At 36.8% G+C, this 26,988-nt stretch overlaps 1 protein-coding gene across 2 annotated transcripts in view; it reads right to left on the bottom strand.

The window, feature by feature from the left end:
* TLL1 (tolloid like 1) overlaps window positions 1-26,988 on the bottom strand; it is a 196,106-nt gene that overhangs the window by 92,567 nt on the left and 76,551 nt on the right. For both annotated transcript variants that reach the window (XM_005307446.5, XM_065596524.1), the window contains 4 exons: window positions 13,626-13,736; window positions 6,746-6,826; window positions 3,060-3,212; window positions 858-975 (listed from right to left, as the gene is read on the bottom strand). In XM_005307446.5, coding sequence (XP_005307503.1) covers window positions 858-975; window positions 3,060-3,212; window positions 6,746-6,826; window positions 13,626-13,736 — 463 coding nt within the window. The remainder of the gene's footprint in view (window positions 1-857; window positions 976-3,059; window positions 3,213-6,745; window positions 6,827-13,625; window positions 13,737-26,988) is intronic.

Here is a 26,988-nt window from a genome sequence, read left to right as displayed (position 1 = left end):
AAATAACTGGAATAATTATCAACGGCATTTATGAGAAGCATTTCAGGATGGAGTGAGGTAATTGATCACAACGATCAGTAATAAGACCTGTTTTGTTCACTGTATTACATTAGTGACCCGGAAGAAGGATTGTGCGGAAAAGTCATGAGGTTTTCTGTTCAAACAAAACTAAAGTAAGGACAGTCAATACAAAGGAAGAGTTAATATTTTGTATGATTAAACTAGACTAGGAGCGAGGCAAAATAAGTGTATTATGTAACTCACCATAGAGATAAGTGAAATTAATAGAGCTAAGAATTAATAAATAAAGCCCATATGCTAAAAGTATGAGAAATATCCACCAATATATCTGGATTTTTTTCCATTATATACCCTATGTATCGCTAATATACATTATACGCTCATACACACATACACATATATTGTACAGTGTATTCTTTATATCTCAGTATCAGTCAAGTTTATCTAGTGCTGTTGTATCTGTGTTGGTCCCAGGATATTAGAAAGACAAGGTGGTTGAGGTAATATCTTTTATTGACCAACTTCTGTTGATGAAAGAGACAACCTCATCTACCTTGTCTGTCTCATTTTATCTTGTGTCACATACAAGAAAAGAGGCATAAGCTTAAAATCCTTCCTACGCACCATGTAGATTTTCTCAAGAGTCAAAAATATGGACTGAAAGTTATTAGAGAGCCAATTTGAATGTGTGCAGGATTCAGACATTGAATACATAGCTATTCCCATAGATGTTAAATTGAGAAAAAACTGACAAAGAACTTTAACAAATAGCTGTTTACTCTTTGGTACTCAAAGATATACAGTACAAATACCCATTAACACATGTACCTACTTACCCACAAGGTCTGTATGTAAATACAATATAACTTTCTTCATCGCTTCGTTCAATGAATGTAACACATGTGTACTTTTCCCAGTGCCGCATAGCCTGTTTGAACATTGCTCGCTGGCTGCCTGGAAGAATTGTGTAACATGAAATAAACAAGGTTTTCAAAATTGCATCCTTCTTCTCGGCATTACATTTTAATCTTAGTATGACACACTGCTGCAAAAACCTAGAGATTCACTTACTTTAAAATGTGAGAAAATGCTTACCTCAGGTTTTGAAAGGTAAGGGAAGAAGGAATTGGTATTCAAATAATTTTTTCTGTAAATATATCTGCATTTTCAAAGTCTATGCACAAAGGGCCACATTTTTAAAAATCAGAAGCAAAGTTATATATCCAAAACCAGACAAGTGTGTAGTTCACTAGACAGGGAAACAAAGTGTGCACCTGAGAGATTTGTACCTTAAAATGTGGGTTTATGAGCCCATTTTTTAATCTTTATACAGTTGGAATTTAGACTGTTTTTTAACAATTTGTCCACAGCCTGTGATCATTTGGAATCTTGAACTATGTTCTCTTTTTTTCCTTTGCGTGCATGTGTTTGCAAGAGAGAGAGTGAGTTAGTATGAGAAAGAAAATTTAGTGATGATGAAAAATACCAGACTAATAAGCCTGGAGAGGGACAGTTGATGAGTGGGATTTTCAAAAGCTTTCAGCATTAGTTTATCTCCACTCCCATTGAAATCAATTGAAGTTTTACCATTGATTTCATTAGAAACACAGTTCAGCCAGCTTCTGAAAATCCCACCCTTTGTCTCTAGGACCAGACCACAGAACAGAAACCACCTAGACAGCAGCTGTGTTAGTTTCCTTGTACTCTGCCAATGTGTCCAAATCCTGACCTGAAGGAATCACCTCAAGGGCTATAGGAGACAATTCATTCTCTATACCATTACATACTTAGCTCTTTCAAACTGACAACAAGCTTGCAAATTACTGTTGGTTGTGATAGTAGTTTCTGTGATACAGAGACTTATCCAATAGGAAGATTTTTGAGACTAACACAAAAACTGAAGACCCATCATATGGTAATAATAGTTGGCCACTACCAAACTTGGTTGGATTCAAGTCAGTGACCTAAAGATGAAAGATCACTGCTTCCCCGTCTCTCCCTCATCCCATCTATCAACCCCCCCCTTTTTTTTTTCTTAAACACACACAAGCGTTTTGGAATTTACCTTTCAGTATAAGAAACTTGTAATGTGTGTAACATTTCGCATTACTTATTACACTTACTTGTTCAGCACTCTTTAATAAAATGTCATTCCTAAAACAAAGGTCATGTTCAGTGAAATGTGGTGTAAATCTCCAAACTTCAAGTCTGACCTTCAGCTATGAGCTTTGGGGCAATTTCTTTGAATATTTTTTAAATCTTTCTTGACTACATTTCTTTTCCCAAGCTCTTTCAGTTTTCTGTATACCCTTGGGGCACAATTAGCAAGATGTTATTGCACAGCACTGCTGGTTCTATATTTCTCTCTCTCTTTTTCAATCCTTTTTTCCCCCGCAACCCTTTTTTTTTTAAATGTCCTTCTTCCTCCCCATTAGTATTTATCTGTTTGCAGCTTTACAGGGTGGTATTTATTTTAGGCTTTTATAATACTGTATTTAAAAATTATTATATTATTTTAAAATTATCTCTAAGAAGTCACAATCTTCCCTCATATATTTTAAAGTTCCATGGTCATTCCCAATAATATTTTATGTGTGCATCTATGAAGTACATTAAAGAATTATAGAACAGATGAATTGGGCCCAGTTTGTTCATGCAGTCAGTTGAACAGGATTCACCTTACTATCAGTCAAGCCACTTGTAGCCTTGTACTGAATATGCCACAATAGTTTTGAGCCAGATTTAACTGTATCCTGCTACAAATAAATAGCAGGAAATTAGACAATGAAAACAAACAAACATTCTCACCTCCTCTGAAACATCATAGACTAATTTTATATATAAATTGCCAAATTGCCTTTGGGAACAATTTTTTAATGCACTGATAAACATTTACAGAAAAGATTTACTTAGGGACTCATCCAAAGCCAACAGACATCAATAAGAGTCTTCCCATTGACTTCAATTGGCTGTACATTGGCTCTCCATGAACCTGTTTTTAAAAAAAGACATTCATCCTTCTTCTCCCTTTGTCTTACCAGTGAAATTTCCACCTATAAAATACGGAATGACGCCCCCTGGCCATATTCTTTCTGTTCGTGACGTAGCAGCTCTGGGAAATCGGTTTTTCTCATTTTTCCCTGAGAATTTTACAGTTGAACTTCCTTTAGAAGAATTGTTTTGCTCAAAACCTGTAATGATATTTTAAAAAACACTATATGAGACAAAAGAGTTCACAAAGGAAAACATTTGTTTTCTACAAGGCCAAAGCTCCATGTTTTTGTTATGCACTTTAATAACAGAACATAGCTTTTTACACAGCAATTCGGCTTTTCAGTGCAACGTAAAAACAATAATATATTTGTTAGAAGTGCTTGAAATGGAAAGACTCAATCTTCATTATCATAATTTACATGCAATGAAGCAAAGAGGCACTTTAACACCTTAAAGAGACATTTCTAACATGATTACTTCTAGACTCTCCAATTAAAAACTATATCATTTTTCTAAAACTGCTTCCTCTAAGTAATATGCCTTGACTTTTTTTTTTAAAATACCTTTTAAAAATTAGGTGGGTTTTTCTTTTCCATTGATGATGTTTAGAAGAGTCTGTTGGGCAGAGGCAATACCACCAAATGTGCTTAGGCCTGTTTCACTTCTATCCGGGCAAATGCCTGGTTTTAGTTTTAGCTACTTTCAGAGATAACCATATTATTTCAGGGCCTGGGAAAGAGCAACCACATGCACTGCTGTAGGGAAGCACTGTTAGTTTACTTCATGTCTTTTGCAGCACTTTGTGCATGGGCCATTTAACTTTTTTACTGGTGGCCAGTCACACTGGATGATGAACTCTTTCAGTGTAGTGAGCTGTCTTAGGGGCTAATTGTAATAGCAATAGACATAACATTTTCAGATGGAAATAGGAGTGTCAAGTACTTGAGGACATAGAAAATATATTCTTCAGAAACTAACTGTTTGGGATTCTATGGACATACACTATATATGTCTTAAATTGTCTTGAGAAAAAGATCCCTACACCTTGAAAGGTCTGGTGATATAAAAAATTTCTATTGTTTTGAGAGATATTACCAGAGCCAACAGTACTCCCAATTTTAAGTATTGGTAATCTCTCTCAAATAGGTAGAAAGTTAGGGTGGGATTCAAAAGGAAGATTTAGGCACTGTAACGCTCAGCATTGCAGCACCTAACTTTTAGGTGCCCTGCCACCTGTGAAATCCACAAACCCGAGTTAAGAGCAACAGAGAGTCCTGTGGCACCTTTAAGACTAACAGATGTATTGGACCATAAGCTTTCGTGAGTGAATACTCCAATACATCTGTTAGTCTTAAAGGTGCCACAGGGCTCTCTGTTGCTTTTTACAGATCCAGACTAACACGGCTACCCCTCTGATACTTAAAACCTGAATTAGGCACCCACACTCTCTGTACATTGCATGGAGAGAAATCGTTGCCTAAAAATAGGATTCACAGAAGCCAGCAAGCTAAGTGAAGAGCTGCCTAAGCTCTGTCCCTCAAGGGGACTTTGGCATTTAGCTCCAGGACCAGATGGAGGAATCTTATCTCCACTCCATGAGTTAGGCACTAAAGCCAGGTCAGTCCTTTGTCAAAAATGAAAAACAAACCAACAAAAAACATTGTAGTCTTGCATGAATAATAAAAGAAAATAGAACTACAGAAACAGAGGTTAATAATGGACAAAGCATAAACTCACAAGTGGCCTTGTAAATAACAAGTAATTAACAGTTAAAGATACAAGAAGAAGAATGATGAGTGATAAGCTTGAAGCTGCTGCCCACTTATAAAACTGGTATAGCATTCTGTAGGAGACCTGGATTCAATTCCCTGCTCTGACTAATGTGGAGTAAGGATTTGGACTTGGGTCCTCCAACTCCTAGGACTGTGCCCTAATCACTAGCCTATGTCTTTCTCAGTCATTTCTATTGATACTGTCTACTATGTATAAATACTTATATATTCATTGGCACAAAGGGACTGGAATCTGGGTCTCCCACCTCCCAAATGGGTGCCCTAATGCCCAGATTAAAGTCATTTTCTCTCTCTCTGATCCAATGTAATTATTATTATAATCTTTACTATTATTATGAAGATGAATGCAAGGACTTGCATACAATACAGTTACTTGTTTCCCTTTTCTGAAGCAATTTATAAATTAGTATAAATATCATGGTGGCAGGTTAAAATGGACTTTTAGCAAAAGCTGATCTGTCTGTCCTATTCAATAGTGCCCAATTCTGCCACCTTCACTCCTGTTGAATAGTACCTTTCTCTGTGAGCAGCCCCACTAAAATGTTCTGAACACAAAGTGACAGTCTGTTAACAGGGATTCCAGACAAGTGAGGGATATAACAGAGAGACCAGGAAAGATGTCAGGTCAGGACAGAAGCAATTGTGGATGAAAGGTAAGAGGCCAAGGGTCTTGGTACAGATCCATAAGTCAGCATGGAAGCAAAGAAGATACAAAAAGAATAAGGAAAGGTGCAAGAGCCATGAAAAATGGGAGAAAAGTTTCAGAAGCCTGGGCAGAAAAGTAAGATTACTTATAGATTAACTCATTGTACAGTTTAAGCAACATCAAAAACCACACAGAAAGTTGTTGGGTTTAGGAAAATGTTCTATGTCCAGAACACCTATATCTATGTTAAGCAAATATAATTTTAAATTTACTTCAATCTTTTGATATTAAAATAATGAATTTGTTACTGAGAATTATTATACAATCTACGACACAGGTAATCTATTCAAATGTAAATCAAATTGGAATCCCAGACAGTCATATGTACTTCTTCATTACTGAATAATCTGATGATGATGTGTGGGTGGCTTACATGATAATATGGTCATTTTTACCATTGCTTATTCTTTCAGCCAGCTTTGTTCGGATTAGATAAAGGTAGACAGTTACGCAAAACTAAGGGTCTAGTTCTCAGATCAAGCATGCAGTTATTTACTACAATATATCGGTAATGTCAGATACTACACTGTGGCTATTTTTGCAAGATACGGGGTGATGCACTCCCACATGCTGAACTGCGATTAAAACTGAGTTTTACATTTTCCTGCAGATGCTGGGGTTTAATGGCACCAGAGTTAAGTCATGTTGCACCAAACATAGTGAATAAACTTAATTCACTATTAATGAAGATGCCATAGATACTGCCCACTGAATTCTACTGAAATTTACAACATTTAAAAAATGTTTTCATGAGGTGAAACACATCATAAATGTTTCACATGCAGTATGACTCATCACAGTGTCCCATTGCCTAAAAACCAACATAGGCCATTAGCAGTTACTTGCAGCTATCCATTCATGCATAACACATACATAAAGAGTACTGTAATCTTAATGAAAATATATCCCAACTGCATTCATTACTGTGAATACTATTGGTATTCTAATAGTATTGGTATTCTAGTATTCTAATACTACCTAGTGATTTTTTAAGAATTTAAAATAATGTATTTTAGGATTTTAGCTTCCAGTAATAACTTTTCTAGTGCTTACATGAAATATGAGCTCTCTGACAAAGTATAGATAGGAAAAGAGCTAATCTCTTCATTACTCTTGTTTTAATAGTCTACAGTAATACTGATATAGACTGGGTTTAAGGTGTTAAAGTACTGTCATTAATGTTAACTGTACATCACATCAGGCAGTCTGCTAATTCAAACAATGAAAATACCAGAGCCAAATCTTCTTATCCTGTCTATAAGCTGATAGAGAGCACCTCGTTTTTTTGACGTCCCATGCTCACCAAAGCCACCTTTAAAAAGAAAAAGGAAATATTATGGAAGTTAAACACAGAACATTACACATATAGCAAATATCTTATGGAGAGAGATTAGGAATTACTCTGTAGAATATGCAATGTATCTTTAAGGAAGTTTAAAATTCTTTAATGACCCACATACAAATTCTTCAAGCATTTTTGACAATGAAACAAAACCACATTTGTAGCTGAAAGATTTTCTAGCATGCATTCCAGAACGTAAGCCAATGTGTCTTTGTTATTCAGACAAGTCATGACAATTACATCATCTAATTATTATTTGAAGCTTTTTTTCTTCTCCGTGACCTTGACATCCTTAGTGCCATATTGATTGACAGCTAGATGCCCTGCTTTCACAGATATTTCCTAAATGTATACCACAATGTTCCCATATCTAAGGGCGGGGGGGGGTATGTTAAGACCCCAAGAGGAAACAAACAAACAAACAAACAAAACAACATGATTTAAAAAAGTAATATGATTGATTTTATCCCAAAAGCTTTGCAGTTCTTTGTTAACTTGCAAATGGATCTTTAAAGCACAGTCAGTCACATAAGGGTGGCTAACCTATCAAATACCAAAGTATAGTAACATGACCTCTGAGGCATTCCTGTGGAGCTCCAATAATCAACGAGTGAGAGGGAAGCAGAAAACCTATCCAAAGAGGCAGCTGGAGTTTCATTGTCTGAACATTTACCATCCCACTTACAGGCATGCACCAGATTAATTTAAACCACATATGCCATCTATAGCAGTCTGTTGACTACTTCGGTTTCATAGTGGTTCTGATACTTTAGTTATTATTGCATATCACCTTTAAAAAAGATTAGTAAGCAAGAAAAAAGAATGCCAGCAGTACTGTGGTGTGCAATGAATAACAGAATATCTTAAGAGGTTTTAGATAACTTTATAGAATTTCTAGAAGTACATTTTTTTAAACAAAGCAGTATTTGCTGTGAAATATCAGTGTTTCCAAGCTACTGCAGCAGGAAGAGGTGGCTAAGAATAAAGGATTGCAGAAGTCATAATTAGCCATACTAGTTCCAACAATAATTTCCTCAAATTCTTTTTCCTCTTACATTTTTTTCACAACAATTTCTGCAACATTTGAGGATGTATTTACCACAATAAATAAATAAAATAAAATAATAATAAAGATATCCTATCTCCTAGAACTGGAAGGGACCTTACAAGGTCATTGAGTCTAGCCCCCTGCCTTCACTAGCAGGACCAAGTACTGATTTTGCCCCAGATCCCTAAGTGGCTCCCTCAAGGATTGAACTCACAAACCATGGGTTTAGCAGGCCCATGCTCAAACCACTGAGCTATTCCTCCCCCCTAAATAGCTGTTCAAAAGGCAGATTACAGACTACACAATGCCATAAAAGGCAAGTAAGTTAGCATGCTTACTCAGTGAATAATAATGTGCCTAATTATTTGGATTACACTGTCATATACTTGCTGGATCCCTTGAGAAAAATTTTCCAAATTTTTAAAAACATTTTAGGAAGATGAGGTAATACTTCAATACATTCCTTCCCAAGGAATTATTTGGTTAGCTATAGTATATGCCATGCCACATACATGCATTTCACATTGCCCATTATTAATGCAATTATCTCATGTTAGCATTTACTTTGCAAAATTATGTATGGAGTAAAAAAATCCAGACAATTGTGAGGGGGGAAAAAAATCTTTAGAAAACAGGCAAATGTGAAAGAAATAACAGTAATAGAGAGGAATCCATGACCTTATTGATATAGGAAGCTATTATTCCTTTATTATCTATAGTTATTACAACAAAAATAAGGAGTAAGGTAGTACACTAGTAGTGGTAGTCTAATAACACACACTATGTATTTTGTTTGATGTACAAAAGGATTACTGTCAAATAAGAAATTAAATCAGAATATCTTAAAATAGCTAACCTGACTTATTTTATATGACTAATGCATATACTATAGAAAGTACATGTCAAGCCTCAAGCTAACCAAAAGTGAATTTAAAAAATCTACAAAAAGAAGAACAGGAGGACTTGTGGCACCTTAGAGACTAACAAATTTATTAGAGCATAAGCTTTCGTGGACTACAGCCCACTTCTTCGGATGCATATAGAATGGAACATATATTGAGGAGATATATATACACACACAGACAGAGAGCATAAACAGGTGGGAGTTGTCTTACCACCTCTGAGAGGCCAATTAATTAAGAGAAAACAAACTTTTGAAGTTGATTATCACTTCAAAAGTTTGTTTTCTCTTAATTAATTGGCCTCTCAGAGGTGGTAAGACAACTCCCACCTGTTTATGCTCTCTGTCTGTGTGTGTATATATATCTCCTCAATATATGTTCCATTCTATATGCATCCGAAGAAGTGGGCTGTAGTCCACGAAAGCTTATGCTCTAATAAATTTGTTAGTCTCTAAGGTGCCACAAGTCCTCCTGTTCTTCTTTTTGCGGATACAGACTAACACGGCTGCTACTCTGAAACTTTTAAAAAATCTACATGTTTTAAGTTGGGGGCAGGGAAATAGTATTTTTGGCAGATATGTAAAAATTATCTACATAATAGCTCTTTGTTGTTTATTAAACTATTATTACTTATACAGCACAATGTATAAGTGTTGCCTCACAGGCCAACAAAATGTCAGGGCCTTGCCCTGCGAAGCTCATAATGGAATTGTCTGAACCTGCAAATCTAAGAAGATAATCCTTACTCAACTGAGTAGTCCCACTGCTTGAGTCAGAGTTTGGAAGATCAGGCCCTGCACTATTATTTACAATACAAGAGCCAAATCCTGCAAACACCAGTCTAGCTATTATACTCCCCCATGGCTAGTTTTTCCCACATTATATCACTTTGTCTTCAATAGGAATTTACATAGGAACAAATATACACAATTATACAAGTAACTATTTGCATAATCAGGACTGAAATTATTTTATTTAATTGTGACAAACATCTGTATATAAGGCTTTTTTAAAAGATGTTTTAAATTGCCCTGGTAAACAATAGCAAAATTTTAAAGAATAAATATAGTTTGAGTTCAGAGATTTTACTTTAAACAGGCTACTTAATTTTTTCTATTTAATAACCGTTTGCACTTTCTTTTCTCAGCTGCTTGGTCATGTCACCCTAACAACCAGATGGCAGAGGAACAAAAAGGTATACACAAAGGACTTAAACATCCACTTAACCTTAAGCACATACTTTTTGTAGGTCCATATATCCTGCAGCCAGACAAGACCACTGTGATCATCTAGTCTGATCTCCTGTATTGCACAGGCCATGGACCCTCCCCCAAAATAATTCCTAGAACAGAGCTTTTAGAAAAACATCAAATCATGATTTTAAAATGGTCAGTGTTGGAGAATCCACCATTGCTCTTGCTAAATTGTTCCAATTGTTAATTACGCTCACTGTTAAAAATTTACACCTTATTTCCAATCTGAATTTGTCTGTCTTCAACTTCCAGACATTGGGTTATGTTACATTTTTCTCTGCTAGATTGAAGAGCCCATTATTAAATATTTATTCCCCAAGTAATACTTGTAGACTAATCAAGTCACCCCTTAACCTTCTCTTTGCTAAACTACCGTAAATAGATTGAACTCCTTGAGTATCACTATAAAAGCATGTTTTCTAATCCTGTAATCATTCTGGTGGCTCTTTTCTAAACCCTCTCCAATTTATCAACATCTGTTTTGAATTGTGGACACCAACACTGAACACATTATTTCAGCAGCGGTCACACCAGTGCCCAATACAGAGGTAAAATAAACTCCTTACTCTTATTTGAGATTTCCCTGTTTATGCGTCCCAGCATTGCATTATCTCTTTTGGCCACAATGTTGCATTAGGAACTCCTGTTCAGCTGATTATCCACCATGACCCCAAAATCTTTTTTAGAATCACTGATTCCCAGGATAGAGTCCCCCATCTTTTATGTATGGCCTACATTCTTTGTTCCCAGATGTATATGTTTATATTTAACTGTATTAAAATGTGTATTGCTTGCTTGCACCCAGTTTACCTAGTAATCTAGATTGCTCTGACTCAGTGACCTATCCACTTCATTACTTATGACTCCCCCAATTCTTTGTTATCTGTAAACTTTATCAGTGATGATTTTATATTTTCTTCGCGGTCATTGAAAAAAAAAAATAGTTAAATAGTGTAGGGCCAAGAACCGATCCCTGCGGGAGCCCACCAGAAACACATCGAGCCAATTCTCCAATTGCAACTTTATTTTGAATCCTGCCAGTTAGCCAGTTTTAATCTATTTAATGTTAATTTTATATCAGTCTAGTTTTTAATCAAAATGTAATGCAGTACCAAGTCAAATAACTTACAGAAGTCCAAGTATAATCTGTCAACACTACTATATTTATCAACCAAACTTCTAATCTCATCAAAAAGATATCAAGATATTGCAATGAGTGGCAGTTAACCACACATTTAAGTGTTTTGTTAAATATGGGCCAAAGTGCCATTATAGTATATACATGTAATAATCTGAATTTAGAAAAATCATGTATTTATAATGTAAAACGAGACCAACTTTTTCAAACGTAATATTCTAAATCTATCTGTCAAAACAAAAGTACAAGTCTTAAAATGATCACTTAGGGCCCAGTCCAGCTCCCAAGATCTGTACCAGAAGTTGAATCAGTGCTTTAGGGCCCGGTTCTATTTCTATTATTCCTATAATCTCCCAGTGGGGACTACTGGAGGATTATGGTTGACAGAATCTGGTCCTTAACATGGTACCACAATCTGTCCCTGAAAAGAATACTCCCACTTGGCTGGAATAATGCACATCCCCCAACATAGGGAGGAAAAGAAAATTAAACTGTAGAACATTAAATATGATAAGAAACAGCTTCAAAAATTATCTTGCATCTGTCTGGCAATCAGGGCCAGCTCCAGGCACCAGCTTCTCAAGCAGGTGCTTGGGGCGGCCACTCCCGAGAGGGGCGGCACGTCCAGGTATTCGGCGGCAATTCAACAGAGGGTCCCTCACTCCGCCTGGGAGCGAAGGACCTCCCGCCGAATTGCCGCCGCAGATCGCGATTGCAGCTTTTTTTTTGTTTTGTTTCGTTTTGGCTGCTTGGGGCGGCCAAAACCCTGGAGCCGGCCCTGCTGGCAATCACCAGAAATATCTTTGTCACTTTCAAAGACATCATCAGAGGTATTAAAACAAGTCTGCATGTCAAATAAATCACTCAACTACAGCTACTTTAAAGGGAAATTACTGACCTTGCTCTCTATATTTTGTCAGCAAAACCAGGACCTGAAATACTTCAAAGCCAATTAAAATGATTTGTTTGAGAAAATGTTAATAAGAGTCAGTGAATTTTTTCAATCCAATTTTGATCTAGAAAAGATCAAAGATGATCCTGCCTAGAACAAACAGGTGGCTTAAGAAGAAAATAAAAGAAAACGCCAGGATAATATACAGATATTCTAATTATTATATGTAGTTACAAAGAAGAGTAAATCCGTGGGAAAAAAATATTTTAAACATATTTATAAGAAAAATTAACAATTAGAAGGACCATCTTCATCTGAACGGGCCCTTTCCTTCAAATCATTCCTCAAGACACACTTCTGTTGCAACATCTATAAAAAAAATCACCAAATTAATGTTGGCAAAGTTAGAGGGTCAGATGGGGGCAACTGAAATTTACATATATATTTAAAAAAGGAAATGTATTTTAAAATTTTATGTTTGCATTTCAAGTGGGCTGTAGTCCACGAAAGCTTATGCTCTAATAAATTTGTTAGTCTCTAAGGTGCCACAAGTACTCCTGTTCTTCTTATCATTTTTCTACACTCTTCATATGTCACTTGTCTTTTAAATCCCATTTTCCACAAACTACCCCAAATACGACTAGAGAAGACTGCAAGACTAAGGCCTACAGCTATGCAGCAGAAACTTCGTTTTCCTATGTGCATGTACTGTACCTAACACAACAGAGAACTAAGCCTGATTGCAGCTTCTTGTACTTCTGCATTATAAATACATACACACATAAATAATAGCAGATACACACACACACACTTGTCTAGTAAATATTTATTTGGCCATCTCTAAGACCAGTTTTGCAGTCCAACATTGAAACAAATAAAGAATTTAACGAATAATCAAGCCCCATGGTATTTTGACAAATTCCTGGAGTATTCCATGAAATGAACATTCTAGGATGCAAATCATACAGGAAATCACGGTTCTCTATTGAAAATTCCATATGGGCAAGATTGTTACTATATGCTCTGCCCTGAACAAGGCACAACAACATGTTGTGGTGTATCTCCTGGACCAGCCTAAGAGGGAGACTGTGATTCACTGAGGAAAATCTCCCTTCTAGTTTCACATCAGTATACATTCCCCAGCAGGTCAGTGCAGCTGTGCCAGATGGCATGTGAAGGGGCAAAGCCAAGACTTCACCCATTCCTGAACCTGTCCTGCCCCCCTGCATAGGGACTTACTCCTCCTTACTCTCTTACGCTGCCATGATTTGGCCCCAGCTGAACACTAAACTTTATTTTTATGTTCCAGAGAAGAATTTTCATTAGAAATACCAGGAATAAAATCAAAATTCCATGACTTTTCATTGCCTTTTAGAAAGCAAACTTGTAATGATTAAACAACTTTATAAAGTTTAAAACCAATATTACCCCTAGATGATACCGTGTTTTGTAGGTTTAAAGCATGGGTTGTGTTCTGTGAATGAATAAATATAGGTTAAAATAAAAATTTTGAAAGTCACACCTTTAACGTCATACCTGTGTTATGTCCAAGTCTTTCATTTGAATGCTGTGTAAGGTCAATTGTCCTGTCAATTTGAAAGATTTTTAAGTCTTCATCATCTAAGGCAATATCTCCCCAAAAGACAGCTTTAAATAAAAGAGAGCAGAATTTAATTAAACCATTTACTTTAACATTAAAACCAATCTGAAGAATACATTGTGATGTCACAGCTCATGAAAAGATATATACCCAGATTTTATAATGTTGACTAGTTCATAAAAACCTCGGGAACATGCATTTTAATCCACTCCAATATTTCCCCATTTACCTTTAATATCCCTTTAGCTTTAATTATTTATTTTATGGACATTTTAATTTTGCTGTTGAATTGAATACATGCAATCATACAAACATGACAGTAATCTTAAACAAATCCTTCTATTTTTTCCTCTATACACACAATAAAGAAAAATAAAACAGGGAATTAAAGTTTTTTTTTTTTAATATGAAGTCCATCAAAACAGGAATTTCACAAAGATACAGCCCATAATATAATATAGCCTGGAAAATGAAGACAGAAAAGACTAGTTTGTCTTTAATATGTTTAGTGCATATTTTATAACGTGTTATATATATTCGTCAGATTGTTTATCTGTTTCACGAAGACAAAAAGTTTTCTTTCCCATTATCCTCCTGCTTGACCTATATATTTCCTTTACATGGTTTAATCCCACATTTTGTGTTCTCTGGCTACTCTGGCTTTCATGGCTTTATAATCTCCTGGTTTTCTTCCTACCTCTCTGTTAGCTTCTGCTTTGGTGGCTCTTCCCTTCTACTTTTCCTAATCTCAGTAGCATTCTCTCAGGTTTTTGTTCTTGGTCTCTTCTTCTTTCCTCTGTACACTTGTATGATCTCATATATCTTAAATTGTCATCCCTTTGCTGATCCAAACCAAAGGGCCAGGAGCTTTGAACAGCTAAAGCTGAGTAAACTAGATGCGTGCTCATCTGTCTTTAGCCCAATCTCTCCCTCTCTTCAGGATGAAATATCAGCAAAAATAGATGCAAAACTAAAGTCCAACTCAAGCTTGTGGCAAAAGCTAAACTCAGCAGGCCAGACGCTCAACTGTCAATAGAGCTTTGCCAATTTGCATTGGCTGAAGTTATTGTTTATGATCTTTTCCCCAAATTCTTCCTTTTCCCACAACTGAAACCCTTGTCCACACTTCATCCACTGCAATACTTCATCTCTGGTGTCCCTATATGTTCATTCAAATCCATGCAAAATGTTTTTGTTAATGCTTTCCTTTCCTATTACTCTAACCATGTAATTCCCCTAGATGAAACCCCTTCTGGCTTTTGCTTGCTGTAAAGATTACATTTTCTTTTATTTATTGATGTTTTGTTAGCTGTTATTTAATCAAGTTTGCATCATAGAAGTCATTATTTGTAGGGTGTCTTTGCTGGGGAACTCCTGTGCAGTGCATACCCATTCCCTATATCCATAGCACTCACTCTTGAACCCAAGGCTACCAGGAAAAACAAATCACATTGAAAATAACTTCACTATTTTTTGTAACTGGAATGGCCACATAGAGTAACCATCATAATTTGATATACATTTTACAAAGGTTGAGTACTTTACATATTAAAAAATAGCTAAAAATCAGTAAAAAAAATAAATAATAAAGGGCAGAGAGCCAGACAATACTAAGTAGGAGGTGAAATAACTCCAGAGTTATAAACCATTTTTATTTATAGTACTTGGTTCAAAATTAGGAGCTGAAGTACAAGCCTCATCTTGCCAGTTTTGTAAGCGTAGTAAATTGCTTCTTTTATTCTTTAGGGAAAAAATCCCAGAATATCTACACTACAGGGTGCAAATGAACGCATTCATTTTAAAACAAAATGTTTTAGAACCTTATGCGTAATGTATTTTTAAACTTGAACAGTTTTATTTATTACATAAAATAATAGCCTTCTAGAAACAAATTTGTGTATTTGAGGGCATTCCAAATACCTTTGAACTATTCAGTCACTCTCTATATATATCCTTTTAACATCTTCCTCCTAAGAGGCACTGATTCAGCAGAAACATTATCCCTTCCAGTTCACCTCATCAGTAGTACATATTATGGACAGACATCATTTTACCAGTGACCTGTTTCCTGTGACTGGGATTCACTATTGCAGTCTCAGTGTTACAGATGGGAAACTGAAGCACAAAGAGATTATGTGATTCGCTGAGGCTGCGTAGGAGGTCTATGGCAGAGCCAGGAAATACAAGGGAGATTTTGATCATATTTGTGCTAACACTAAAAAGAAGAGAAAAAAAATCACTGATGCCCCCTGATACTAATTTTGTACCAGTTTCCTAAGCTTTCACAGTTCATATTTAATTTTTTTCAGACTTTCAGTTGCTAGTGACAAGGGTGCTAATTGGCAGCAATAATTGCCACCTGCTAATGACAGCAATGCAAAGTACTTGTTTAGTATTGTTCTATGAGACGTCTGGTTGACAATTTTGAAGCAGAGCAGCAAAAAGGAAAGCTAAATTATAAAGAGAGAAAATTGTAAGCAAGTTACTCTAACTTACTAACTATTTCTCTACTGGTATTATTTCAGAATCATCTTCCAAAGACACTGAGCGACCTTCTCAAAAAATGAAAACCAAAGTGAAGATATGGATATGAATTTGTTCCCTCCAGAGAGGGCAGAAGGAAAGGTACATGTTTCTGAACTCCAGGACACTTTTCCTATCACCTTTCTATACAGAAGGCAGAGAGAATAGTAGTGATAAAGAGGATAACTTTGCCGTTAGCATAGCACAAAATCCAGCCTTCTTTGATAATGGAGAAGTTTCATACCCAGTGTATTGACAAAGGTCTGTTCAATTTTCAGAATTTCAGTGACAAATGTATAGCTTCCAAATGGGAGTACAAACTTAAGAAATGGTATCTCTCACCTCTTGTTTTTGAATGAAAACTACCAAATGTTATCAGAGGCATTGGTTGATTATTGTATTCTAAATCCACAGTGTGACAGGGTCGGTAGCTCACCGGTGTGGCGCCTCCTCCTGGCCGCTTTGGGGAATTAGTTTTGCACCAGTAGAGCGCCCTCTTTGGGTGGCATTCCGCCTGTCGTCTCGCCTCTGTGGGGTGCACGGACTTGCGTTGCTCCCGACGTCGGCGTCCTCTTCTGGAGCACTGCCCTCCGACAGTGTCCCTTTGTCCAATCACACCCCCTTTCGGGGGGTGGTTACACAACAGCCCCACACCCTCGAGTCTGATCCTCACAGTCCAGGACCTGGTGTGGTTCTGACCGGCCACTCCCTGCGGCCCGTGGCTGTGCGTGGGGCAGCACAGCAAACAAAGGGGGAAAAAGGGGGGGGGAACTCAGGCCCGCCCACTACTCTGAGTCCCGGTCCAGAGGCCCTCGGGTGACAGTCTCACTGTCTTCCTTCTCCTTCCTCCTCTGACTATCCCTCTGGACCGCTTCCCCAACAGCCCTTCGCTACGCTAGGCCTCCTCCTCCCAGGCCTGCCGCCTAGCAGGCTATGGAGTAGGGCCTTCTCCCACTCTCTCAGGCTGGCCTGCACTGCGCTGTCCGTGGTGCTGGCCTCCCAGCTCTGGAGACAGACCTTCCCCTCTGAAGGCCTGGGACAGACTGACTGCTCCTGCTCTGGGCAGCCTTTTATATGGCTAAGCTGGGCCCTGATTGGCTGGCTCCAATCTGCCTTCTTATTGGCTCCCAGTAAGCCCTCTCCTGATTGGTTGGGCGACTGCGCAGGTGCCTAGGCCTGCTGCAGCCCACCCTCTCTGAGTGTGGGGCAATCGCCCCACCACACACAGGAACAGTATTGTTTTGCCTGCAAAGGCTTTTCATCACCTAACAATCTTAGCACCTTCATGACCCCAGACATTTCTGACTGGAAAAAAGCAGGAGAAGACTTGCTCTCATGCAAAAAGCATGGAGCATTGCAATGCCATGGTAGCATGACTACCACAGTTGCAAGACAGGAATCACATTGACAGAAAGATCGTACAGTTGCTTCTAATGCAAACTGCTTTCTGGAAGGAAGTTTTAAGGCATACTGTGACAGTTGTTGAGCTTCTCACTGAACACAGTTTAGCATTTAGAGGAAGGGAGGAAGTTATCATCAGTTCGCCTCTGAATGGAAATTATGTAAATATTCTTGAAGCTATTGCTGAATTTGACCCATTTCTAAGTGAGCATATCAAATGCTATGGAAACAAAGGGAAATGTCACCCGTCCTACATGCTGAAAACCATCTGTGATGACTTTACTGAGCAAATGGGACGTAAAGTTTTGGAATTCATTGTAAATCTAGTCAAACAGGCAAAATGCTACTCTTTGATAGTAGACTCAGCTCCTGATATCGCTCATGTTGATCAGTTACCAATCATTTTAGAATATTGTTTACATGGTGCCACATATGAGCATTTCCCTGGGTTTACAACAATTGAAAGCCATACAAGAAAGTCACTTTTCCAGACTGTGAAGTCTTTATTGGACACAAACAACACTGCTATTGAAAACTACAGAGGTCAGTCATACGATAATGCAAGTAACATGTCTGGAAAGTATGAAGGTCTTCAAGTTCAGATCAAAAGACTAAACTCAGTAGCTGTGTATGTGACATGCACAGCTTATTCTCTGAAACTCACAGTACTGATTCTTGCAATCCAACGTTTTAGTTTTCTTCAGAAACTTTTTTTTGTGTGTCATCCCCCAGGCAATGGCAGCTTCTGTGTAACAATCTTACCTAGAGTGAACAAGAAGCTCTCCTAGTCCAAAAAAACCCTGTCAGATATGAGATGCTATCATGCTGAATCTTGTAAAACAACTGTAGTGAACTATGAGGGCATTCAACATTGTTTGAAAGAAGGAATGGACAACGCCAAGAAAAACGATGAAACTCGAAGTGAAGCACAACTATTATACAAGAAAATGTGCCAACTGGAAACTGCATTTATGAGTATCGTGGGGAATGTGACACTAGAAAGGTTTGACAAAACTAGCATAAAGTTTCAAAAGCCAGTTTGTTGCTGCTGATTTACCGACTTCCTTGGAAGAGTTTGTTACAAGCTTACAGTCTCAGTTTGATTATTTTGAGGAGGAAGCAAAAAAAAAATCGGGAAGTGAAGTTGATGAGTCCAACCATGAAGAATACAAATGTACTGTAAAGCAAAAATCACACTATATTTTGAGAAAGAAGGAAATTTGAGGCTGAGTGCTATACCTTGTCCTTGACAAGCTAAGTTCAGAAGTAAAAATAAGTGAATATTGTAAGGAAGCTATACCTTGTAGATAATCCAGCACATCTATTGATCAAGTAGAAAGTGAAGAGGAAATAAAAAAGATTCACTCAGGCATAGCTTAGCACTTACCTAAATGAACTAGAGCCTTAGCATTTCACCAAAATTTATCAATTTTCAGCATTTATAAGATATTGTGACATGCAGGATAAAAGTACTACTTGAATCATTAAATTTTTGCATGACAAAGATCTATGTGATGTCTTTCTGAATATTTTCATTGCATTGAGATTGTATTTGACTGTACCATTGCTAACTGTGAAGCAGATGAGCATTCTTGAAGCTTGCTTTAATAAAAAATAATTTTCTGTCAACTATGGTAGAAACAAAGCTTAATGGGACTTACTTCCGACACTGTTTGAGGATACACTAACATTTGTAGCACTTAATGCTTGCAGGATGCCAGTTTAAACACTCAGCATTTCATCTGACTCGTAACTTTTTATGTTTATCCAATTACTATATAACCTGTTCATTGCCACTGATTTTCTTTTGCTATTTATTCAGTAATATACATGACTTGTTGATTGTCAGAAGCTGGGGTACCTTTTTTGCTTTCATTAATAGCATATTCACAACAAAAAAGGGGCCTCTGAAAAACATTAGTCCCAGGTCTCCAATCTGGTTAATGCGACCCTGTTGGATTGTCCATCTTTTGATGCTTCCTTAAAGTATAAAGGGAGCAACTTCCTGATAATTGCCTTTTTCTGACAAAAAGGTTGGGCGTGTCATGAACAGAAGGCATATCCTTCCATTAATTTTTGGAACAAAACTCCCAATGAATGCAATTAGAGTTTTGCTCAGCAATCAGCGGAACATATCCCTTAGTTAGTAAAACTAAACAGAATATTGCCACCATGAATTTCTGAAATTTTATGCAAGAGTAGAGGTTCCAGTGCAGAATGCATATCCCTCCCCAGTTTTAAATTTCTTAGGGACCAAAAACATTTCAAGAATGCAATTCAGGTGCTGTCTTCTCGTAGAATGCCTAACTTGATTTAGTAAGAGTAAGCAGAGGACTCCTTGCGTGCATGTTTGTGGTGAGGAGATAAACAGTTAAGAATTCTGTTGATTCTCCTTTTGCAACTACTGGCAGGACTCACCTGTTTGGATATGTGTGTCTATTACTCCTTGTAAAGATAACCTTCTCTTTGATAATTTTGCTCCAAGAAATGAACAAGAATCAGATCATTTAGTGCTTCAAAACAAAAAACAAAAACTGTGGAACAAATCATTTGAAATGACCAAAACAAAACTGGAAGACTTGGAGGTATTTGTATTGGGAGGCAATCTCAAATTAATCTAATTTCTTATCTTGCATACTATTCTGTTAACAACAACAACAAAAGGAATCTTAAACTTGCTGTTTACAGTTTATTCTCTTCATTTGAAAATGTTAACACTGAAATTAATTTACAGAAAGTATTATAATTTTTTTGTATCTGAAACAATAGATACAATAGAAAAAAAGTACTTCAGCCATCACATTATAAACAACCTTTTAATGGAATCAGCATCCATGAGTCCATCAAAACTCGCATGCTTAGGAAAGAGCTATTGGATCTGTTTAGGTAAAAGTTAATAGAGAGCAGATCCTGACTAGTTCTAGAGCAATATGTACTTTTAATGTATTTAGTGTCATATTTAGCCAATATTCACGTTGTACCTGATAGTTTATGCACTATGTACAGAAACCTTATTGATGGAGAACAGGCTCAGACAAACCCCAATAAATTCATTGATGAGGACAAGCCCACATAAAATCTCTATTGGGAGCTAGAATTTTCTGTCACAGTGGAGAAGCATTTATGCACACAGGGCTCATGATGTTGCACTTTTGCATCCCTACAATCTGCACTCTCACCCAATCAATCAATCAAGTCTTAAAGAACCCTAGAAAATTAATATACAAAATGCAGTGGTGCAGTTAGCATTGCTACAGACACACACACCTGACTCAAACCCACAAAAATGAAGAAATGAGATGTTAAGCCACCTAACCGTACATATCCTCTGTTCCTCTATCCACAGGCACACACACCGTAACAGTACTACAACTACCATGCACCACAACCTTAATTTTGTCTCCCTAGGATGCCAGCCTCTTATTATCCCCTTTTACTACTGTACTGCGCACATCTCTTTACCAAGTTACCTTCCCTCAACATGACCAACTATTACACCAAATATCCACAACAAATATCTAGTGTTGGGGCAGGGAGAGGGGAGGATTTATTTAGTAAAGGGATGTGTGAAGAAGAAAAAAAGGGGGGAGAGTTAAGGTTGGAATGTGTGGTAGAAACCACACATAGTTCCCAACAAAATTTTGTGTATTGACATGCATATGTACACGTATGCACACACACAAATCAATATCTATATAAACAAAGACTGAATGTTTTTCTAAAAGGTATGCTGCAGTTCAATCACAAGTTATAGGCTTAGAGTAGAAGTCACTTGGTGAAATGCTATGGGCTATGTTATGCAGGAAGTGAAAATAGATAAACATGACAACCCCGCTCCAGCACTAAGATCTATGAACAGGTAAACAAACATAATATTTAATGTAAACTGAATACAAATAATTATCTGATGTGAAACTTGTTTGGTGTTCATACTAATATTTTTGCAATTTATTACCTTTTAAATAAAAAGAAAAATATAAATGTTCACAGCTATTTTGTAATAAGAAAAGCATATTACAGACAGTATTAATATTGACATGAATAAAAGTATAGATGAGAAAAGGTTGTTGGCATTTGACCCTAAAACACAGCAGTTAATAACACCAAAACTGACTATACTTAGTGACACTGCAATTGACTTACTTAGCTACCAAGGACAGCTCTAAGAGGGTTGGGTTGTAGTATTTCACTGTGATCCACCAAATATTTTTAGCAAATGTAGACATCGGTTTCATTTTTGTATGTGTTAACCAAACTTTCCAGTCAGGTGGAAAAATGCTCCTGTTTGGAAAGCTATGCTTAAAACAGAATTACAAATGCTGGAATTGCAGCATAATGGAGGCATCAGCAAATCTCTCTCAAATTAGGCTATAAACAAATTACGTTGTCAGTACTGAAAATGGGGCACAAATTGAAAGATAAACTATGATTTGTTCTGAGAAAACATGCAGAATTTTGAGAAGAGAGATTATCCCTAAATATTTTGGAGAAATGCCAATGTTAGGCTTAAGGAAATTTTAGAAGACATTCTTAAAGGCAAAACCCTGAACTTTGTTGTGGTGGTAGAAGGCACGAGGAGCTGCGCTCTCATCCTCTTCACAGCAGCTGTGAGAGACTGTAGCTTAACATTAAAGAGTGCTTTGTTGAGGAGCTAGCTAGCACCCCCTGGCCACAAGGAGAATTATCTGCTGTTTTAGGGACATAATGAGGCCCCTAGTTCTCTACTGAATAATGGGCCAGATCTGACAAAGTTTTAAGCACAGTCAGCTCCCAACAGCAGGAGTAGAGGGAACTCTGCATCTTGTAGCATTGGGCCTACTAACTAAACAGCCAGGGTACACAGGACTTCAAAGGAGCAGTAGGGTGCACCCCTACCTAGTCCTCAAGAGCCATCTTACCCAGTAGCACCTGCTCTACAGTACACTCTCCCCAGTGTGATTCTGACTGGTAAGAGGATTTTGATCTAAGTGTGCAAAACTGATTCAACTCATTACAGAATATGATATTCACTGATTATATTTATCCTGCACCCCTGGTTTAAAGTCACACACAATGTGGGAACATTTCCCTTCAGTTCTGCACCTAACTTATCTCAAGGATCCTAACAATCTCAAGAGATGTTCTATGCAAATTAAATAACGAGACAGAGAAAAAGAGAAAGAGAAGAAAAATTGCATTTGACATGGAGGCCTATGATATCAAATTGACTTTTTAGTTCTCAGGACAAAGAGTCTGGGGTGGAGGAGGATTTGGATTTGGATGTTTTCTTTTTGTATTTTGTGTACAATACCTATTGTAACTAATTATTATTTTTATTTTGAAGTTTTTATATAATAAACACGAACAAAGGGAAAGTAGAGCAAGCACTGAAAACAAGAATTAATCCTCCTAATTGTTTAAATTACTTAAATTCAATAAGGAAGAAGTTTAAATATTAAAATGAACAAAACCAAATGAGCATAATAAGCCACAACAATGTTAATATTTGATCTGAATTTTCAAAATTGTTTATAAATCCATTCAAACTACAAATGTTTCCATTTGGAACTTCAGTGGTGGCAAAACAATGAATTTTCTTAGCTAATGGATATAGATTTTATGGCTTGGCCTTTAATAGACTGAGTTTCCTTGCAATAATATTGATAGAGAATATCAGGAAAGGTTATAAAAAAACCTGAAGTGGAGTCAAAGCTATTTTAGTTCTTAAAATTACTGGATTCAGGATCAAATCTGTAATTTTCCTATCAAGAGTGCAATGCATGGTAAAATCCATTAAAACAATACTTCTGTATATCTGTGAAACAAAGCCACACAGTCTGATAAAACTAGAGTTTTAACCCTGCACTTCCAGTTGCACATAATGCATTCTAAAGTATTATTACTCACAGTTACTAATATGCAGTTATTAATGCCAAGCCAAAGCATTCTAAAACCATGTGTTGGACCCCCCGAAAACTATGGTTTAAAAAAATCAATCTTAAAATCACATTGTTTTTCACTTGCCTCCTGATTTTTTTTCATCTTTAGGTGGAAGCTGCCCACCCCCAATTTTTGTGTGATCATCTCAGGTTCAACATTCAACCCTAAGTACAAATGCACAAATCTGCAGACCACCTGGTTCACTATTTAGAGTGCTCTCTCTCTCCTGTTCCCTGAGGTCCACAGAGCTGCCATTTTGTCTATGTCCTTTCTGCCCTAAATAGGATAGTCACCTGCCTCACTCATTCTCCCTCATAGTCTAATGTTCCCTACCCACACCTACATTCACTTAATTCCCATATTTCCCTCCCTTTTTCCTCACAGATACAGGAGGGATTTTTTTTTTGACATTGCACAAGACACAAAAATATCTGGGACTCATATGTATGGACATAAGCATATGTTAAAACTAGCTACATTGGTCCTGGCTAACTAAAACTTTAACAAATACAAACCCTTCCACAGCTATATGCGTCAAGAGAAATCAAAGTGTATTCTACATTGCTATTGAAATGTAATGTGCTAAAAAGACTCTTTCCTATGTCTTCAAGAAACTTAATATTTTTTTATTTTTCCCTCCTCTTCTTTTTAAACTACTGTTGATTGGAATAAAAAACAAATAAAAAATTAAGTATTGTTAGGCGGAGCAGGTAAAATGTACAAACATCTAAAGAAATAGATAAAAGTGCAACTGGCACTATGTTGAGGTGAGGAGAATCATATTCTTGTAACTCTTGATACCTCAAGGGAATGAGCAAGGGCAACGGGTATACCAAAGTTCCTCTACATCTAAATATTAATCCATAAGGATGGCAGTGGAAGGGACAGAATTTGGAGGCAAGGCTGGGGTGTATAAAAAAAAAAGCAACAAATAAAGTGGAGTGAGAATTAAAAATTATTTTAAATACAAAAGAGTTAGGGTTAAATATAACTAATAAAAATGATAATAGAAAATGGCAAGTTCTAAAGACAAAAAAGGTAAAAGCGGAAAGATTTTTATGTCATGGTTAAACATTATTAAATACATTAAAATACAGATATTTTAATACAAAAAATCACAGTATTGTATGTCAGTTAAGGCTGGACAACAGGTTATGTATCTAACCAAAACCTCAATAAGCAAGTGAATTTAAAATGATCCTTGTCCTCCTTCACTCAGAGTACACATTTCACTACTAATACAACTCTATACCCAACTCATCACAGCCTTAACTCTGCTCCAGAAGGGATGCCAACTTTCCCCAAAATTCCCACCATAAAACATTATTGCCTTCATTCCTACAAGTCTTTACATTTGTGGAGCAGTGCTGGAAGACTAGTGTCCCTGTTGGGACAGAGTTAAGGTTGTGGTGCATTGTCTGTGGTATAACGTGATGGTTCTATCATTAAAATGTGTGTTTCTGGTTTGAGGATTAAGGGTATGTACTACTAGATGCCCTAACTTTTCATTTCTTTGTTTCTTTGATTAGGCATGCTTTGTGTTAGTATGTTATGTGCAGACCATCCTAAGTGACACACAATGTTGTATTAATGTCCCACTTTTTATTTTTTTTTAATTAAGGAAGTCTCTGACTCTCTCTCTCTGATTACTTACACACAAAAAAGCAGGATCTCTGTAAAAGTTCCCAGCCAACACAGGAATTCCACTTACACAAAGAGGCATTTTCATAAGAACCTGCTCTCTATGAAAGTAGCCACTTTGGTGAAGATCTTCCTCTATCGCACAACACAAATGCTGCTGATCTACAAAAATCCATTTATTTGCACTGTGTTAGCCCTAGTTTCACATGGACACATGTAACAGCAGTATTGTATTGCTCTTCTAAAGTCATTGAAAGAAAGCTGATTGAAAATTTTTAAACTAGATTTTTCCCATGACAAAAGTATTCTGAATACACGTTTTCATAAAACCATTTTCTCAAAACAATTATTGAAATGTACATTTTTGTCCAATTTTTCATTTTTCTTTAGTAAACTAGAAAAGAACAGGATCTTCAAAAAGCAAAAGTTACTTTGATGAAACAAGAATCTTAGTTAAAGCATTTGACTGGAACGAATGCTCCACTCCTGAATCAGCTGAACAGTTTTGTGAAGAACAGGATGTTCAACAAAGAACAAGCTACTGTGTCAAAGATTCTGTTAGTCATTCAATGGTTCAGCCAATTCAGGCTGAATATTTTCACTAAGAACCTACTCTTCCAAAAAAATTTCATTCTTTTCTCAAAGATCTTCAGCATAACACAAATGTCCCAGAACTAGCAAAATCCAATACACATCACTGTGCTAACTGCCAATTTTGGATTCAAGGAACATTAGTGGGAGCATGTGACAAAAGGCAGTGTTGTATTCCTCATCTAAACTGTTCAAAAACATTTCTGCATGCCACATTGGAGAATGGAAATAGTTAACATAATCCTTGTTCTTCATCACTAGACATTGCACATAAGGATTTGGTTATGATGAAAATTGAACAAATTATCAAAATAATTACATAAATCTGCCCACAAACTTTCACTAGGTACACATTTCTGAATTCCTACTTTCTTCTACTTTTAAAGTAGAAGGATCCAAAAGTCTTGAGTCTCAAAATGTGAACTTTTCTTAAGGACAATTTTTAACTGATTGGAAGTGAGAAACCTGCAGATTTACTTGAAAAGTTTCCAAAAATCCATATTGTGTGGTGAAAATTTGGGCCATTTACACTGCATTTTCATACAAAAAGAGGGAGTTGAATGTCAGCTTTAAGTGAAAACACAACCCAGCCTTAACTATGGCATCATTCCTACTCCTCCATAAAACACATAAACACCTCAGGTGGGAAATCACTGTGACATTTCACTCCATATTCTTTATGAAAACATGCTTATGATATGAATATGACATAACTAAGATGTACTTTATGCAAGATGGGTCTTGTAAGATATCATTGGAAAGGTTAACAAATTTATTAGAGCATAAGCTTTCGTGGACTACAGCCCACTTCTTCGGATGCATATATCCGAAGTGGGCTGTAGTCCACGAAAGCTTATGCTCTAATAAATTTGTTAGTCTCTAAGGTGCCACAAGTACTCCTGTTCTTCTTTTTGCGGATACAGACTAACACGGCTGCTACTCTGAAACCTGTCATTGGAAAGGTTATAATTTACTGAATGTGATTATCCAATTTGTATGCCTGTATCATTTCTGTATCTCAAGTTAGGAATATTGACTATGTATCGTATTTCAATGTCAACTTTGGGTTATGCCCACTGCTAACACTTCAGGTACAACAATGGAAAAGCCAGACAGGGCTGATGGCCCATTAGCGAGAACAGTGCACTATAAAAAGACTTGGCCTTCCTGCAGACGCTCCATATTGCCACTGACTCATGGACACGGTGATACTACAGAGTCAAG

The sequence above is a fragment of the Chrysemys picta genome, chromosome 5 (genome assembly GCF_011386835.1).
Source record: "Chrysemys picta bellii isolate R12L10 chromosome 5, ASM1138683v2, whole genome shotgun sequence".
Classification (NCBI taxonomy): Eukaryota; Metazoa; Chordata; order Testudines; family Emydidae; genus Chrysemys; species Chrysemys picta.
Note: the sequence above shows the minus strand (reverse complement) of the source record. Positions and strands in the feature narration are given on the sequence as shown.